This window comes from Symphodus melops (assembly GCF_947650265.1).
Source record: "Symphodus melops genome assembly, chromosome: 1".
Taxonomy (NCBI): Eukaryota; Metazoa; Chordata; class Actinopteri; order Labriformes; family Labridae; genus Symphodus; species Symphodus melops.
In genome coordinates, this window is record NC_136691.1 from 13,110,437 (window position 1) to 13,126,425 (window position 15,989).

General features: G+C 41.9%; 1 protein-coding gene across 2 annotated transcripts in view; it reads left to right on the forward strand.

Annotated features, from left to right (window-relative positions):
- Positions 1–15,989, forward strand: part of nbas (NBAS subunit of NRZ tethering complex) — a 146,645-nt gene that overhangs the window by 27,231 nt on the left and 103,425 nt on the right. For both annotated transcript variants that reach the window (XM_079344594.1, XM_079344593.1), the window contains exons 16-21: positions 2,168–2,254; positions 3,944–4,091; positions 8,483–8,668; positions 10,200–10,373; positions 10,733–10,866; positions 14,025–14,087. In XM_079344594.1, coding sequence (XP_079200720.1) covers positions 2,168–2,254; positions 3,944–4,091; positions 8,483–8,668; positions 10,200–10,373; positions 10,733–10,866; positions 14,025–14,087 — 792 coding nt within the window. The remainder of the gene's footprint in view (positions 1–2,167; positions 2,255–3,943; positions 4,092–8,482; positions 8,669–10,199; positions 10,374–10,732; positions 10,867–14,024; positions 14,088–15,989) is intronic.

Here is a 15,989-nt window from a genome sequence, read left to right on the forward strand (position 1 = left end):
GAAGATGTTCATCAGTCCTCCCTTCTGTGTTTCTATCTTCACCCACAGACAGCACTGATCTTATGCTTGTGTGAATGCTGATCACACACAATCGAAATCAGATGCGGTTCGCTTATTTCCACTTCTTAATATGGATGCAAACATCTCAAAATGTTTCCAAACTAGCTGCAATAATGGCAAATTATCCCCCTTTTTAAGTGTGTCATTCTGCTTTGGGTTTCGAGGAATGTTGTAAGGGAGAGGATGGAAGAGTTTTTTTTTGATGGGAGGAAATCGTTCCCTTCTCCTTTATGGTCCACTAATAGAGGTGAAAGACATCGGCTTTACCGATGAGTCCAACCAGCCATTCATCGTGCTTTTTTAGTTTCCTCTCACGCCTGCTTCCATTTTTCTCCTCTCCACTTTTTTTCCTCTTCCTTCATTTGAGGCCATTCCTCGATTCTTTGTGTCAGTGTCTATATTGATATCGGACCAAAAAATAAAATTATAAACTAAAAAAAAAAAAAAAGCAGAGAAAACATTTTGTTACAGCTAAAGGCAATGCACACGCTGCTGCTCCTTTTTATTAGCCATGTCTGAGTTTGTATGGAGGTCAGGCAGCTGTGGCTCTGCAGTGAGCATCCATCATGGCTCTGACGCTGTGGGGCAGTTTCCTATTTTCCTCAGCCTGTGAGCTCCAACTGCTCCTCCCAACAGCGCTTGCTGCTACACTGCAGCAGACGGAGCCGGCTGAAGCCATCTGTTTGGAGCTCACTTTATTATATACTCAAGTCTTGCTTCACTGCGAGGAAAAAAATACTCTCTTGTAATATTGATCAGATCTGCAAAGGGGGACCTCAGGAAGCTAGAAAGATGCAGAGTCGTGTTATATTTTTTCACTTTTTTTTTTTTTTGCCTTAAGCTTGACAGGCACCGGCCTGGTGGAAATAAAAATAAACTTCCACCTCTCAGTTTGCTTTGCATCTCCATTTTCCCTTCCGCCCATCTTTTCTCACCTTTTCCCAGTCTGACGGGAAGTAGATTAGGGCAGCGGGCGTGGAATAATTCATTCCTTCCCATCGATATTGAAGTTCCCGCACCAATATTTACTCTCCACCTTCTAACCTGGCCGACTCTAATGAGGAAAGTTGAGCCGGGTGGCAAAAAGCTTCTTCCATCTCTGTGGGCCTTTTAACAGGGAAAAATTCCAAATTTCTAAATCGCTGTCATCTCTGAAGTAAAATTCCTGTCATAATGTATGAACTTCTGCAAAAGTGCTGGCAAAAAAAAACGTCCTACTTTTGTGTTTTGACATAAATCACATCTGCTACTAGGACACTTCTTATGTATTTTGTGATTGGAAAGAATTTATGGCAGTGCTGAAAAACTGCTGCGGCGTGTGTGCACTTGGCCTTTAATGGCACCAAAGCTATAGATGATTTGTAGCCCGCTCTATCTCCTTGAGTTTTACAGCCCACAGTACATATTTTTCTGTCCATGCATACAGACAAATAGATAACAAGAAGTAATGCAGTAGTCCTGGAAACAGATGAAACGGCTTCTGTTCATTCCTGTTTCTCGTATCGGCTGCATGCATTCATATACGTCTGTGCGGGTCTCGTCGGCATCGACACACCGAGGTTTACAGAGTCATTCCTCTCTTTGGTGTCTTTCATGTGTATTCCCTATTTATCTCCCTCAGACCTGTCACACTCAAGGAGACCAGGAAGAAGTAAAGCTCAGTGCCAACATGGCGTGTAGAAAATAAAAGTCCCCAGTATTTACAACCAAGGCACGACTTCCCTCTTTTCCAAACTTCTTTGGCTTGTTTATTGTTGTGGTTTTATTATTTCCCATCTTCCTTTCTCCCCTTATTATCTTCGGTTGTTTCAATTTCCCGATTGTTGCTACCTCTCCGCAGAGTTTCCCTGTTGTTTATGATCATACTTACTTCAACACTGTAAATGTCTTCTCTGATTTAGAAGTTGTCATTACAGGTAGGTCGGCCGGGTTTCTTTTCTCACCAGTGGTGTTTTAAATACATTCACCCAGTTATGACGTTTGTCCTTTCTTTTCTTAATTTGCCCCTTTTTCCCTTTTTTCTTTGTTCCCACATATTTGAACTCCTTCTGAATCTTCTCTTGCCTGTTCCTCTTTTTCTCATTCTGCTTGTTTTCATCCCTCTCAGTCTTGATGACAGAGGCGAGCTGGTTTTGATCCCATGGGACGAGCAGAGACACCGAGACATGGACTGGTGTGAAGCAGAGGAGTGCAGGTAAACGCTGAAGCAGAAACGCACAAAGCACCATCACAAAACTTGAGAAATACCGACCTGCACCATAATAAAATCCCTCCATCCTCTTCATAACAAAGCCTCTCGAAGTATAGAATTGTGTTAATCCTGGCTCCACGCAGGCCAGATGCTTGTGTTGGCTTCATTATGTGGAACAAAACATGACATCCTGTTATCTCAATGTTAAACAGAACCTTAGCAAACTAATACCAAATCTTGTTGCGCTGCCAATTTATGCCATTTGCCTGCTTCTTTAGAGAGCCAGCTTCATTTACAACTTTATTTAGCAGCCTCTTTTCATTACTCTTTGGTGTAGAGTCATAAAATCTGTTGGCAATTGGGATACACTTGGCCAGGGATGCAGACTGAAATAGCGATACTGCAATTGTGTGATGCCAGCAATATTTAGGATTATGTTTACGATGTGTTTTCTTCAACACATCTCCTTTTTCACTTAATGTCTTAGTTGTTTTGTTTGTCTCCTGTTTGTGTTTTCCCTCTTCTCGCTCTAACTCTATATCCTCCTCATGAAAGGACACGGGTGGTAAAATTGAACTATGAATTCTTAAAAACTCCCATCAAGACAAGAAAAACACTATTGGCTATTGATACTTTACAGCTTTCCTATCTGGTAGGTAGTAAACTCATGGCTATTATTTTGTGCATCTTTTAAAAGGAGCTTGTTAACTCAACATTCAAACCGGTCCCCTCCTCCTGGGCTCGTCGCTACTAAAAGCGTGCACACACAACAGGGCTTAAATGCATCTGTTTTGACTGCTTGGAGCTGCACTGCAAACTTCCTGAGAATACTTCATGCCTACTATTGCCTGCTCCATTTAGCATGTTAGCACAAGCTAACCAACAGTGTTTCGCACCCGTCTGTCCAACAGTAAGAAGGCCATTTCTGCATCTGTAGGGGAAATCCAAATTTAACCCTGATTTTGGAACAAGCTTCATCAGCTTGTGATTACATTTACTCTTCTTTGTCACTATGCGAATTTGCATCAAACCGCTTCTGCTCCAAATGCAGCTAAAATAGCGTCTGTATGCCTCCACTGCCGGTTGATGCACTTTCAATACCTAGGAAACTTTTGCAAGCATTAGTTTGTCATAGGACCAGTCGGACACAGAACAATATCCGTTTGATGTGCTATTTATGTGCTATTATTATGTAATATCTATTTTATGTGCTATTGTCAAATTAACTTTATAAACGGAATTTAGCACCTACTTGAAAGCAGAAACACAATGTAAAAAAATGTAACAAATTCAGGCGTCAAGGGGTTAACTCACCTCTGTGCTGTCATTGGTCAGGGTCTCTGCAGACAGTCGCCACCACACATGTATTGAGGCAAGCTATTACTGAGCAGTATTCCTTTTGTATGTCTTTATTTTATTTTTTAGGAAAAAACTACTGTCTGCCTTAAAAATAGTTGAGTGTTTTGGCACACAAGTATTTGAATGGCAGGCTTTCAATAAACACAAAATACATATTAAGGGTTTTTGCTGGTTTTCCCTTTTAATGATTTTTGTTGATTACAGAATACTTAATGTTACCAGATCGAGTCGTTCACTTTTCAGCCCTTACTTTCTTCTCCATCTGTGCGGCTCTCTTAAAAGTGAGTGAAAAGACTAAAAACACATTTTCACTCACCTGTGTGTGTTTTTTAGAGTGACGCTGGACCAGAACTTGTTCGATGACTTCCTGTACGAGGAGGCACCGGAGCTGCTGCGTTTCCGCACAGCTGAGCCCTCCATCGAGCTGCTGACCGACTGGTACCAAAGCAGAGCAAAAGACATCGACTCCTGCTCCAGACAGGTACAAACACTCGTGACAGTGTGCAAGGCTCTTAACACTTGGTTTTAAGAAGATGGCTGGTCGTGTATTTTTTTCTGCAGAAACGCAGCGTTATACAGTTCAGAAGATTTATTCAAAAAGGAAAAAGCTTTCTCAAGAGATCTTACTTTATTACACTTCTGTGGACTTTCTCTCTTAGTATTTTTATTTATTTATTTATTTTTTATCAAAGTCAGCTACAATCTGTGTGAAAACATGTTTTACTCTGCTTAATCTCAATCTACTTTTTTTGCACAAGGATGCAGCATCCATCTGTACACACCAGATTTTAGTATGTGTGTTCTGGTTTTCATTAGTCCAAGTACTATTTATCTTTCGCATATCAACAAGCTGTGGTGTTTGCAGGCAAAGTTGTCCATATAGAGAGCCGAGCGCTATTCAATGAACAAGAGTTTCAAAGTTATTTTCTTCTCCTTATGAATACCTTTTTACATCATGGTGCTGTTATTTTGGAAAACCTTTGACCAATTAATAACCCGAAATTTACAGAAAAACCTTTTCCATTTCAGGCTCAAAAATGTGGAAGCAAGCCAGAGTAAAGCCTCTGTGTAACTTAGTATTTACAGTGAAACTGGGGCTCGCCAGGAGTAGATGACGATGTGCTCCTCAAGGGGAAGAAATAAACAGACGTTTCAATATTTATTCTGAAGACATAACGAGAGGAGCGCTTTGTTTTTCATGTGAACGAAGTTGCTTATAGGACTGTAAGCAATGCGTACTGTAATCATGTAATGCTAACAGCTGCTTAGCCATCTTTCCCAAAGACTACATCATCCTCCGACGATATCAGATTTCTCTCTGCGAAGGTTTCCTTTTTCTCTTTACTTGGTTCTAACCTAAAGAAAAACAGAAAGAGGAAGGAACGACTCGCATTCTGGCAATTGTGGAAGATAATTTCCACAGCACTCTCCTTTTCAAAGATTGGAGCGAGAAAATGTCACACGCCAAAATGCAGACTGCAGAAGAGATGATGCCAACCTCCATCAGTAAAGGTCACTCGGATCCAATCGAGGATGCTCATTATCATATTTACCATATGGACTTCTAATGAAGAGTAACCAAAGCTTCTGTCACCCTGCGTTCTGTTGCTGTAACTGAAAAATCAGATTTGATAGAACTTGTTTGGCGGAGTAATGGAATGTAACCGCTGGAGCTGCCCACTCTCTCCACCCACCCGATCCTCAAACGGCAGCTCTTCTGTCCCCGCTCTCCTTCCTTCACAGTGATGGATCAAGGTTGTCACTGTCCTCCCTTTGTCTTTGTGAAAGGACTAACTGGGGTGCAGTCATATCTTTCCCCTTCATTTCTCCATTTGATCCCTTTCACTGGGTATAAGGAGGATGGAGGAGAAGAGATTTGGGGGTCCATTGCTCATTTTTTGAAGACAGTGGGGGAATCGTGCCTTTCATCATCCGCTCAGGAGAGGAAGAAACTGAAAGATGAAGTGTGTGTGTAAAATGAGTCTTTGTTAATCTCTAGAAATAAAACCAGCTCTCTTTCATTCTCTCACTCGCTCCTTTTTAATTTGACTTCATTTGTTTCTCTCATATGTTACTTCAGGAGACTTTAGGGATTGCCCCTAACTCTTACATCTCCTCCTTTTTTCTCACACACTTTCTCCCACTCAAATATTCTTGCAAAACAGAGAAACACTGGAAAAGCTCTGCTGACATTCACTGAGCCTATCCCCCCCCCCCCTTCTCTGAAAACGTTCTCGTCTCATTTGTTGTCTCTCGTTTTTGCCTCCTCTCGTCCCTCATCTGGCCGTGTTTACGCTTGGGAGAGCGTTTTAATGGAGCAAAAATAGGGTTTGATTAAAAGGAGACCCATCAGAGGAAGCTGGAGTGTTTTAAACTGGTTACAGAGCCGGAGGAAGCGAGGCAATGAATGGGAAGATTGACAAGATTTTTCTTCTTTTTTTTTTTTTTTTAAAAGCATAGAATGTGAGTGCGACCTAAAACGAAAGATAGAAAAACAGGAGATAAAGGCAGGGACTATGCGACATCCTTAGTTAGGTTAGAGTGGATTACAAACAGACATAGGGGAGGACAGGGCTGACAAATGTTGAGGTAAAAAGGGAAAGCTATCTGGTGGAAAGAGCTGTCTGTAGGAAAGAAAATCACTGGTTAGAAGAGGGTTGAAAGGGTAGAAATAAAGGATATTAAAAACAAGTGTTGTTTGGAACACTGTTGGCAGAGAGAGAGAGAGAGCACAAAATGAGAAGGTAGCTTTGAAAAGCAGACAAAGACGGCAGACAGGCGTACAGAGGAGGCAAGGGGCCAGACATGGGAGTTCAAATGGAGGCCAAACGTTTTGGCGGTTACGGAATTCACGCAAGAGGTGGGAAGAGGATGAGAAAAATTAAGCAGAGATGAAGAGAAAATGAGGGAACAGCGTATGAAAGAATGGACGGAGAAAGCAGAACAAAGGAGGTTCAAATTGAGTTGGAAAATGATACCAAAGAGTAGCGGGGAAAAACCGCCGGGGGATTTGAAAGGAGAGGTGGTGCAAAGAGAGAGAGAGAGAGAAAGTGGATAAGCTGTGTTACGGTTGCAGAGAACGGCGGAGGGGGAGGGCATTGAGACGAGGTCGTAATTAAAACGTGTGAGATTTTAACGTCTGAATTGTGCGTGGTTAACTGGGGAATGTATCTCCAGAGAGCAGGGAGGGAGAGGAGGAGTAAACGAGGAGGATCTTCACTCACAGTTAGATCAATAGACTTTTCTTTCTTGTTGTATCTAATTGCTCGGGCTCCGACTCAAGGCTGATTTGGGTTTTTCCCCTCTCCTTTTTTTCTGTTTTCTGTGCATGTGTGCAGTTTGTAAATGAAGGCACGCACTTATTCATTCAACTAGAAATGGGTTTAGATAAGCTGAAGATGACAAGGTTACAGACCCTATGAGTTTGTGTGTTAGTGTGCATTTGTGTGTGTGTGTGTGTGTGTGTGTGTGTGTGTGTGTGTGTAAAGGGGGAGATGCTGTGCTAACCGCTGTGCCAGAGGACTCTCCTTTTCTAAAAAGGTGGAGAGAAAGCAATCATCACTACAGGACCCAGCGGCTTCTGCTATCGATTGGCTTGGATCCACAGGTGGCTGAGCATCGATTAGGCCGGGTGTGCTGCCAGCGTATAGGTGGTCGGTTATCGATTGGTTGCTCTTCTGGATGGAGTTTTATTGATTAGAGAAGCAGGAAGCCCACATCGTCCCTGTTTTAGAGTCTAAAGACTAATGATTGGATATTAGTAATGGGCGACAGGTATTATTTGATTTCAGATTAGTTGGGATATTGTTGTTTTTGTTCACGTCCCAGTTCAGCGACCTCTGCAACAGTTATTTAATGACTTTGCCTCCTGCTAGATAAAAGCTCTTTATTCACCTGCTGCACAGGTTGTTACTTTGACTGGGTTAACTGGATTGTAAAAAGTTGGAGAGATAGAAGGAATACAAGACAAGTACACGAGGACAGGAATACAGAGGTACTTTGACAAATGTCATATGATAAATAGATCACACATCATAGGTTTCTCATATGTTGGTTTTTCTATTGTGCCTCTCTGTTGCTTTGGGCAAGAATATACTGAGTCATTTCTGACCCGACACATTCTATGGCAGTAATTGTTAAGATTTGAAAGCTAACCTTGGTTCAGGTAAACAGTTAGCATTTTAAGCACATGTATACGGAGGCTATGTACACTATGATGGCTCGGCTCCAAGTCCGGCCTTCAGCTCCTTTCCCGCATGTCGTTCCTTTCTCTCTCTCCCGGATTTCTCACTCAGACTGTCCTGTCTTTACAATGCCTGCAAAAAATGCCTCAAAAATAAATCTTAAAAAAAAGAAAAGAAGAAGCTAAAGTTGATTACATTTCCTTCTTGCAAAATTAGCATTTCAGATTTACACAACGTCTTTCCTCCTATCCAGAATTAACATTACGGATATCAGTGAAATTCCTTGGAATGCTTCAATTTCAGATATCTGCAACCCAGTTGTTCTAGTTGTTATTTTAATTTAGGAAATCCACAGTGAAAAATCTTATATAGATATCTAAATTGTCTTTTTAAATATCCAAACATGTTTGATATTTTCCTGTTTTTCATTCTTTGCACATGAAGGTCTTCTGAACTAGTGGATTCATATGAAAACAACACTTTGGTTGATCCTTTTCCAACAATGAATTTGTATCCCTCACAGAACACATTTTTATCACCTGATTTATTCTCATTGCATTCTAACTTTTTACAAACAAGGGATTTTGCAAATAAGTGTAAACACATTGACACTGACTCAGCATTTTTGTCCTATGGCTGTCTCCTTGTGCTTTTCCAGTCTCTTATTGCAACTCTCTGTGTCCCTCAGGTGGACTGTGCCCTGTCTCTGGTGCGTCTGGGAAAGGAGCGGGAGATCCCAGGCCTTGAGCTGCTATGCGATGACTTGGTCACCATGGAAACGCTGGTGTATGAGACATCAAGTGAATTGAGTCTGACACTAAAAGATTTGCAGCAGCTAGGTGACATCGACAAGCTCCGCCTACTCATGAAAAATGTAAGCTGGAATTAAGCACAATGCACATGTTTAATGTTTCACATTTACACTTTTTATGGTTTAAAGTTTGTACTTTTTTAAATCATTACCAATCACATTAAGGATGCAAGTGTCTGCAAGCTGTTTTCCCTTGGAATATGCTTACATAAAGTTTCAAAAAGAGAGTATCCTGCTCCTTTAATAAAAGGAACCTGTACTGCTTTACTGTCAGAACATAATGTTGTTGGCGATAGTGTTGGATAGTTACATTCATGGGGAGACATTTATTTTGAAAGTAATTCCATAGCTCAGACAAAATGTCATCGTGAGAGTAATGCATTGATGTTGCTTTTACAATACATCCTCTGCTGAGACAATACTGCTTCCACAAGTTTCCCCTATGATAAATTTGCACTTCCAAGCACTCAACTGTGGGTGTTAATTTTCATTATAAAAAGAAATCCCGCCTTGCATATATACTGAATTTTGAGGTCTGCATAGTGCGAATACTGTGACCCTGGGCTTGACAGTAGCAAATCAAACACTAGTAATGCTATGAACTAGTTGAATTGTCAACGGCGCAAACTGAAAATGCTTTAAAAGTGGCCCCACAGAAATGCTTTTTAAGAGTTGTCGCTTGACAATACATACTTCCATCCATCAGCTGCTATAGTTTTGAAAGCTAGTCCATGGCAGGTACCACAATTACAAGTCTCCTGGGAGAATATAATATGAGCTGTCGTCTAAATTGTAGCTAATAACTGCCAGCTTTAGCTTGTGAGGACCACTGTCAGTAGTATTCACATTGAAAGCAGGCAGCCAGAAAATGTTGTTGACTGCACTAACACATGTCTGATTGGTACTCCCGTGTGTGTGTGTGTGTGTGTGTGTGTGCGTGTGTGCGTGTGCGCGTGTGCGTGTGCGCGTGTGCGTGTGTGTGTGTGTGTGAGAGTGATGTCGTCCTTTATCAGAGACACAGTACAGAAAATAAAATGTTTGTGTGGGTGTGCAACTTTGCATTAAGCGTCTGAACATGTTTTGAATCTCATTGTTCTCATGCATGCTCTCCACTGTCTCTATACCCTGAGTCAGAGCTTTAGCAAGGTGGGTGCGAGACCCTGTGTGAATTTGAAAAGTGTCTGCACAAATCACAGCACAACCCACATGCTGTAAAACTATTGTAGTTTGGGTTCATGTTTAATTGCATTGCATTGTTAAATGTAAATGCAGCGAAAATCACTTTAAGCTTCTCTAAAATTGTGCTAAATTTAATCTCAGTTCATATAGCACTTTACAGTTTTCAAAATTAACATCACAAAAGGAGATTAAGAAGTACAGCTATACACCGCACGTAGTAGATGGTAGACCTGAGCTTAAATCAATGTATGCAGTAATTGTTACAGGTCAGTTTTTCGAGAGACTAAAATCCGCTGAAATATAATGGATTATAAAACAGTTATGTTGTAGGCTTGCATGCTAAGAAATCTTGATCTTCTTAGGTCTTTTCAACATAAAAGAACCTTGTCTGAAAGTCCTTTTTTTTGTTCACCAGTCCAGCACTGAGCGCTATGTGAAGGACGCCTTCCAGTGGATGGTGCCGTTCCTGCACCGGTGTGAGGGACAGAAGGAGGGTGCTGCTAAGTCTCTCCTCAGAGAGTATCTGGTCAGCTTGGCACAGCAAGACCTCACCCTGCCCCTCATCATCTTCCAGCAGTCCAAACCTGACGTAAGTGTTCAAACACACATACAAAGCCACAACCAGAGGGTGCGTCACACTTGGATGACCATAACGCACACACACACACACACACACACACACACACACACACATTCGCTGTCTCTGGCAGTTTGTGCCCTGTCAGGGCCAGTGTTGTGTCCCTGCGCTGTTAATGTTATATTTATGACCCCATAAGGGCACAGCCAAGGACAGGTCTTCTGGCTATTAGAAATCATGCACAACACACACATACAAACACTCAAAGGGAAAGAAAGTGCAGTACCTCAGTGTGTATGTGCAGACACTTCAACAGGGTCAGTAAAGCGTTTATGTATACACCCTCTCTACTTTTATGTCCTTTACTCCAGTGCCAGCAGAAGCTCATCGGGGACCCAGACCAGCTGATGGCTGTCGCTCTAGAGTGCATCTACAGCTGTGAGAGGGACGACCAGCTCAGCCTTTGTTATGACATCCTGGAGTGTCTGCCACAGAGGGGCTACGGGTTAGACACGCACACACTCACAGACTTTATATTTAGACTATATAAATGTAGATATGAAGACGGAAAGGCTGTATACTACAATAAACATCCTTCCCTTTCATTTTCTTCCACCTTCCCCCCCCTCTCTTAGGACATGTCAATAAACTATCACTTGTCTCCCTCCCCTTTGCATCCTTCTCCTCCTCCTTCTTCTTCTCTCTCTCTCTGTAATGCTTAACTCTTCCCCCAAGGAGCCATCAGTTAGACCAGATGCAGTACAGTCCATGGTCCCACCTCCTACTATTATGGTCTCTGTGCTCTCTCTCCCCCACCTCTTCTGTAACACAATTTATTTCACATGGCAAGAGGGCCTGTCCTTTAAGTCTCCCATGTGGCCTTACGGGTGTGCAGTGCATTCGAGGGAGAGTATGTGATAATAAAAAACTAAGAGGAAGGACGTCAGAGTACAAAATAGCACAATGTTGGTAAAATGTACCTGTAAAAAAATCTGAGTAATTAAAATGACTCATTCTGTGATGGATTAGCTGTCCTGTGTGCACCTTAATTGGAAAATTGGACCATTACTGTTAGTCGAGTTTCCTCAGCAGTTAGCTGCTTCTTGGCAGCCATACTTCTTAACAATGGTATCTTTTGCCCTTTTCAACTATCTCACAGAGCTTGCTTGTGCTTATAGCTGGAGAAAATGCCACTGAAACACAACATTATGGTATTGTTGCGCTAAATTGAACACGTCTTATGTGAGCAATTAACGCTTTACAATGTAGCTTGAAGCCAAATTGCTATCAATCAGATTTTTCTCCCCCTTTTACATTGTGTAGACTTTAGTTCAAAGTGTTGTTTTGTTACCTTCTTTCCTTTCCATTTATGAATTACAGAACTTAGTGACTATAAACGTTTTACTTTCTTAACTGCCTCTCTCTGTTTGAGTAAATAAATGGTGGGCAAATGGTGGGTTCAAATCTCTTCATCAGCATAAAGTTATGTTTCACTGATCTCAGACAGATAAGAGGAGCGTGACCAGCATTCACTGAAACAAAAAGTTCTTATTTGGGGGCATTTTCACCGAAACCTAGAAGCTGTCTTAATAAAGAGGAAAATCAGTAATGTTGACAGGAACGAGACCATTGTCTGTACGCACACATAAACAAGTCAATATTTATACTTTTTACAAACTGGTAATTGTTATCTGAATAAAGTGCTCAGAATATTATTTGATTAATATCACTGAAATTCATGTTTTATTGACCATTATTATAAAGGCTGGTGTTACAATGCTTGATGCACAATTACAATATTGTCGACTGCCAGAGAGAGCAAGTAGTGTTGGAAATGTTGTTTTTTACTTGCAATGAATGAGTGCACTGTAAAGTCAACTACAGAGAACTAACTGTTTATTGATTGGGGAATGAGGTTTGGTTGAATACAACCAAAGGTACAGTATAATACTGAAACCCCTCAAACCATTGTAGAATAGTACTCCAATTTACACTAATGGTCTTACTATCTGTAAAATGTATAAAGCTTAATTTTGGTGTTTTAAATTAGAAGTACTTTAAGTACGACCAGACATTTTGAGTTCAGCAAGCTAGAAAGTAAATGAAAAATATGTTAGATAATGCCATAACTTTTGAGTTCAGCTGGCATTCAGATCGCTCGTAGATTTTTGTCTCTGTTTTATTTTATCAACCTCTGCAGTTGACTTGCATTTGTTTCATTTGAAGGATTGCCATCCTAAATAATTTTGCTACCACACCATTAGCGTGTAACAAATGGATTTCTGTTATGGGGAACAAAGCAGTTCAACAATCTCGGTTTCCAACAGACCTATTTTCTTCTAGATTCACAGTCCCTTGAAAACACCGACTTTAAGTGGAGCTGCAATAGAGCAAAAGAACAAAACCTTACCATTATTCTGTGAAGCACGAGTCCGGTACCAATTGTGTTCTGCTTCGTGTTCTGATAGATGAAGAGCTTGGAGGTGAGAAATGCTGGAGAGGAGATAGAGGTGAAAATGCATTAAATGAGGTGATCTGATTCAATTCAAGCAGGGGAGTGCAATTTATCTCACTGAGCACATTTACAGACTCATTGGTGGCGGTAACGCAGCATCTGAGACTGCAAGGTGTGTTTCTTCCACGTCGAACTGGTGGAACAAGATTTAAAATAGTCTCCTAACCGTCATGCAATACTGCCGTTTAGAAATTGAGGTCATAACTGCTCTAATAGGGAACTTACTGTATGAACATTTGAGTGTATATTATACTCATGCATGTTTCTCTCTAAAGCAACGTTGGACTTTTTCAGACTGGCTCTCTTTCTGCAGTGTACAGATTAGCAATGCTGCAAGGCCTTCAACTTCACATTTCTCCCAGGAGGGATTTCACTGGCTTACTAAACTCCAAAATTGCCATCCCAGCAAAGAATACTGTATTACAGATTGGCGAGCTCGAGGAGAACCCCATGACTTAATAGTTTCAACCCAATTTTCTGATTTTATTTTTTTTTATTCTGTGAGACAGCTTAATTAGGTCTAAATCTGCTCAGAATGTAATGCACATTCACCCTTGGAGAGTAGAAAATGTGGAAATGGGCAGGGGATTAGATGGTGAGGGAGGGGAAGAAGCGGAATGAGGGAGAAAAGGATATTTTAACGAGGAGTAGCAGGAGGTGGAGCAGCAGAGACATTTTGAAGAAGAAGAAAAGGATGCAGAGAAATGGATGGATAGGGCAAGATACAGTGTGTGTGTGTCAAAATGCAGAGATGGTGTGTCTTGAACACAATCTTTTACACACATTTGATGCTAAAAAAAACACTGACATACACACAAATACAGACAGAAGGTTGTTTCATCAGGGTCAGTTCTCTGTTGGGGGACAGGCCAGCCTGACCCAGAATCCTTTGCCTCAAGGCAAAGCATCATGGGGTTTTATTTTTAGTGAGGAATCAGTATAGCTTCACAGTGATAGGCTGCACTCACACCCTCCGTTTAGTCCCAAATGTGTGCTGTACTGGTCTAAACACACACACAAATATGCTCTTAACACACTCTCTTGTGCTCAAGAAATTTCTCTAATGTGTCAAAAAAAAAAAAATCTAAACTCCAAATACTCTTTTTTATGGCTAAAGTAACATCTCTTTGTGTTTTATCATCCTACAGACAAGACACGGACATCACCTCATCCCTCCATGATCAGGTGGACAAACTTGAGAAGCATCTCAGGTATGTCAACACACACCAGCTCGATCGTTCAGCTGTCAGTACTCCTCTCTCATACGTCTCCTTCTGTCCATCCTGTTCAGCAGGGCGTGCAGATTAGAACTTAGTTAAACAAAAAAAGAAGAAGCTAGCTGCAGGCATTGAGTTATGAGGATTTCTCTCCAAAAGTTTAACCGAACATTTTGGGATTTGGAGTTTTGGCCGAGCAAAATATTGAATCACTTTGGCTTCGCATCCATACAACCCTCCTGTATTCGTTAACAGCCCATCAGTTTGTTGATTGGTCCTGCATCGCTGGGATATTTTCAGTATTTAAGTTGCTTATTACTTCCCTCCCCCAATTATGCGTAGGCCTGATGGAAAACTCCAAGAAGGAGATAAGACATGGATGTGCTCAGCATACACACACAAACAAATGCACACAATTGATATCAAAGGACTGCAGTGTGTCCCCTGGTATTCAAGCAGCCCCAGGCCTTTTCTCTGTTACAGGTTAAAATCACCTTCATGTCTCTCTCACTCTGCCTCCGTCTCCCTTATTCTCTGTCTCTCTCTCTTTCCCTCTATCTCTCTCTCTCTCTCTCTCTGTGTCTCTGTCTCTGTCTCTGTCTCTCTCTCTCTCTCTCTCTCTCTCTCTCTCTCTGTGTCTCTGTCTCTCTCTCTCTCTCTCTCTCTCTCTCTCTCCCTCCCTCTCTCTCTGTGTCTCTGTCTCTCTCTCTCTCTCTCTGTGTCTCTGTCTCTCTGTCTCTGTCTCTCTCTCTCTCTCTCTCTCTCCCTCCCTCTCTCTCTGTGTCTCTGTCTCTCTCTCTCTCTCTCTCTCTCTCTCTCTCTCTCTCTCCTCCGGGTAAACTTCCAAACACAGAAAAGTGGTGAGGAGGAAGAACGGAGGACAGGGATTAAGGAGTGGGCTGTAGGGGATGTAGATGATGATGATGAGGAGGAGGAGGAGGAAGCATTAACAGGAAGGTCTACGTCAGAGCTGAAAGTTGGCCTTTACAGATGTATATCTCCACATATTTACACACAGACGTAAACAGACACACAAAAACACCCCAGGGAGCATCAGAAGTGTGTTCATGATTCGTTGGTGAAGAAGCCTTGTGATGCACCCACAAAAAGACAGACAGACATACACACACACGCACACCCACACCCAGACACACGCACACCAACACACTCTTACCCAGATAAATCAGAAATCAAGTAGATGCAAAGTGTCTTCTCTGAGCACACCTGCAGATATAAGCTGTTTTCAGCTGCTGCCACGACCACTCGCTGGCACATTAATGCACAGGGAACATGCAGACACTCCCAGACACACACTGACCCTCTTGTAAGCACACACAAACACACACTCACAGTTGTAAATAGCAATACTTGTTGTCTGCATTTTAGCTTACATTCACACACACACACACACATACACACACACACACACACACACACACATATAGCCTCCCCCCCCCCCCCCCCCCCCACACACACACACACACACACTGTGGCACCTGTTTACTATGGTAATGAGTTGCAGCAGAGGGCGAACATCTGTAGCAGCACGACCCTGTTGAGACCGGGGGGTTTTCAAGCTAATCCCACAGCAACACAGACGCACACACACACACACACACACACACTGCCAGCATCCGCATGCTCCCAAACACATGCTAACACACGCTTGCAGAGTGTTGCTGTTTCATTGGCATGCAGTTCATCATGTACACACTTTCTCCATCTGCACCGTGTCTTGCGATTGACTTTCTGCTGCCAAAATAATACAAATTAGAGCATGCAGAATCTTCTCTACGTCTTTCTGTCTTGGATTTCTAAGTTATTTTATTTTATTTTTTTAAAATATGTTTTACTTTAAGTCTTTGGCATTTCCTAATGTGATACCGACCCTGCCAG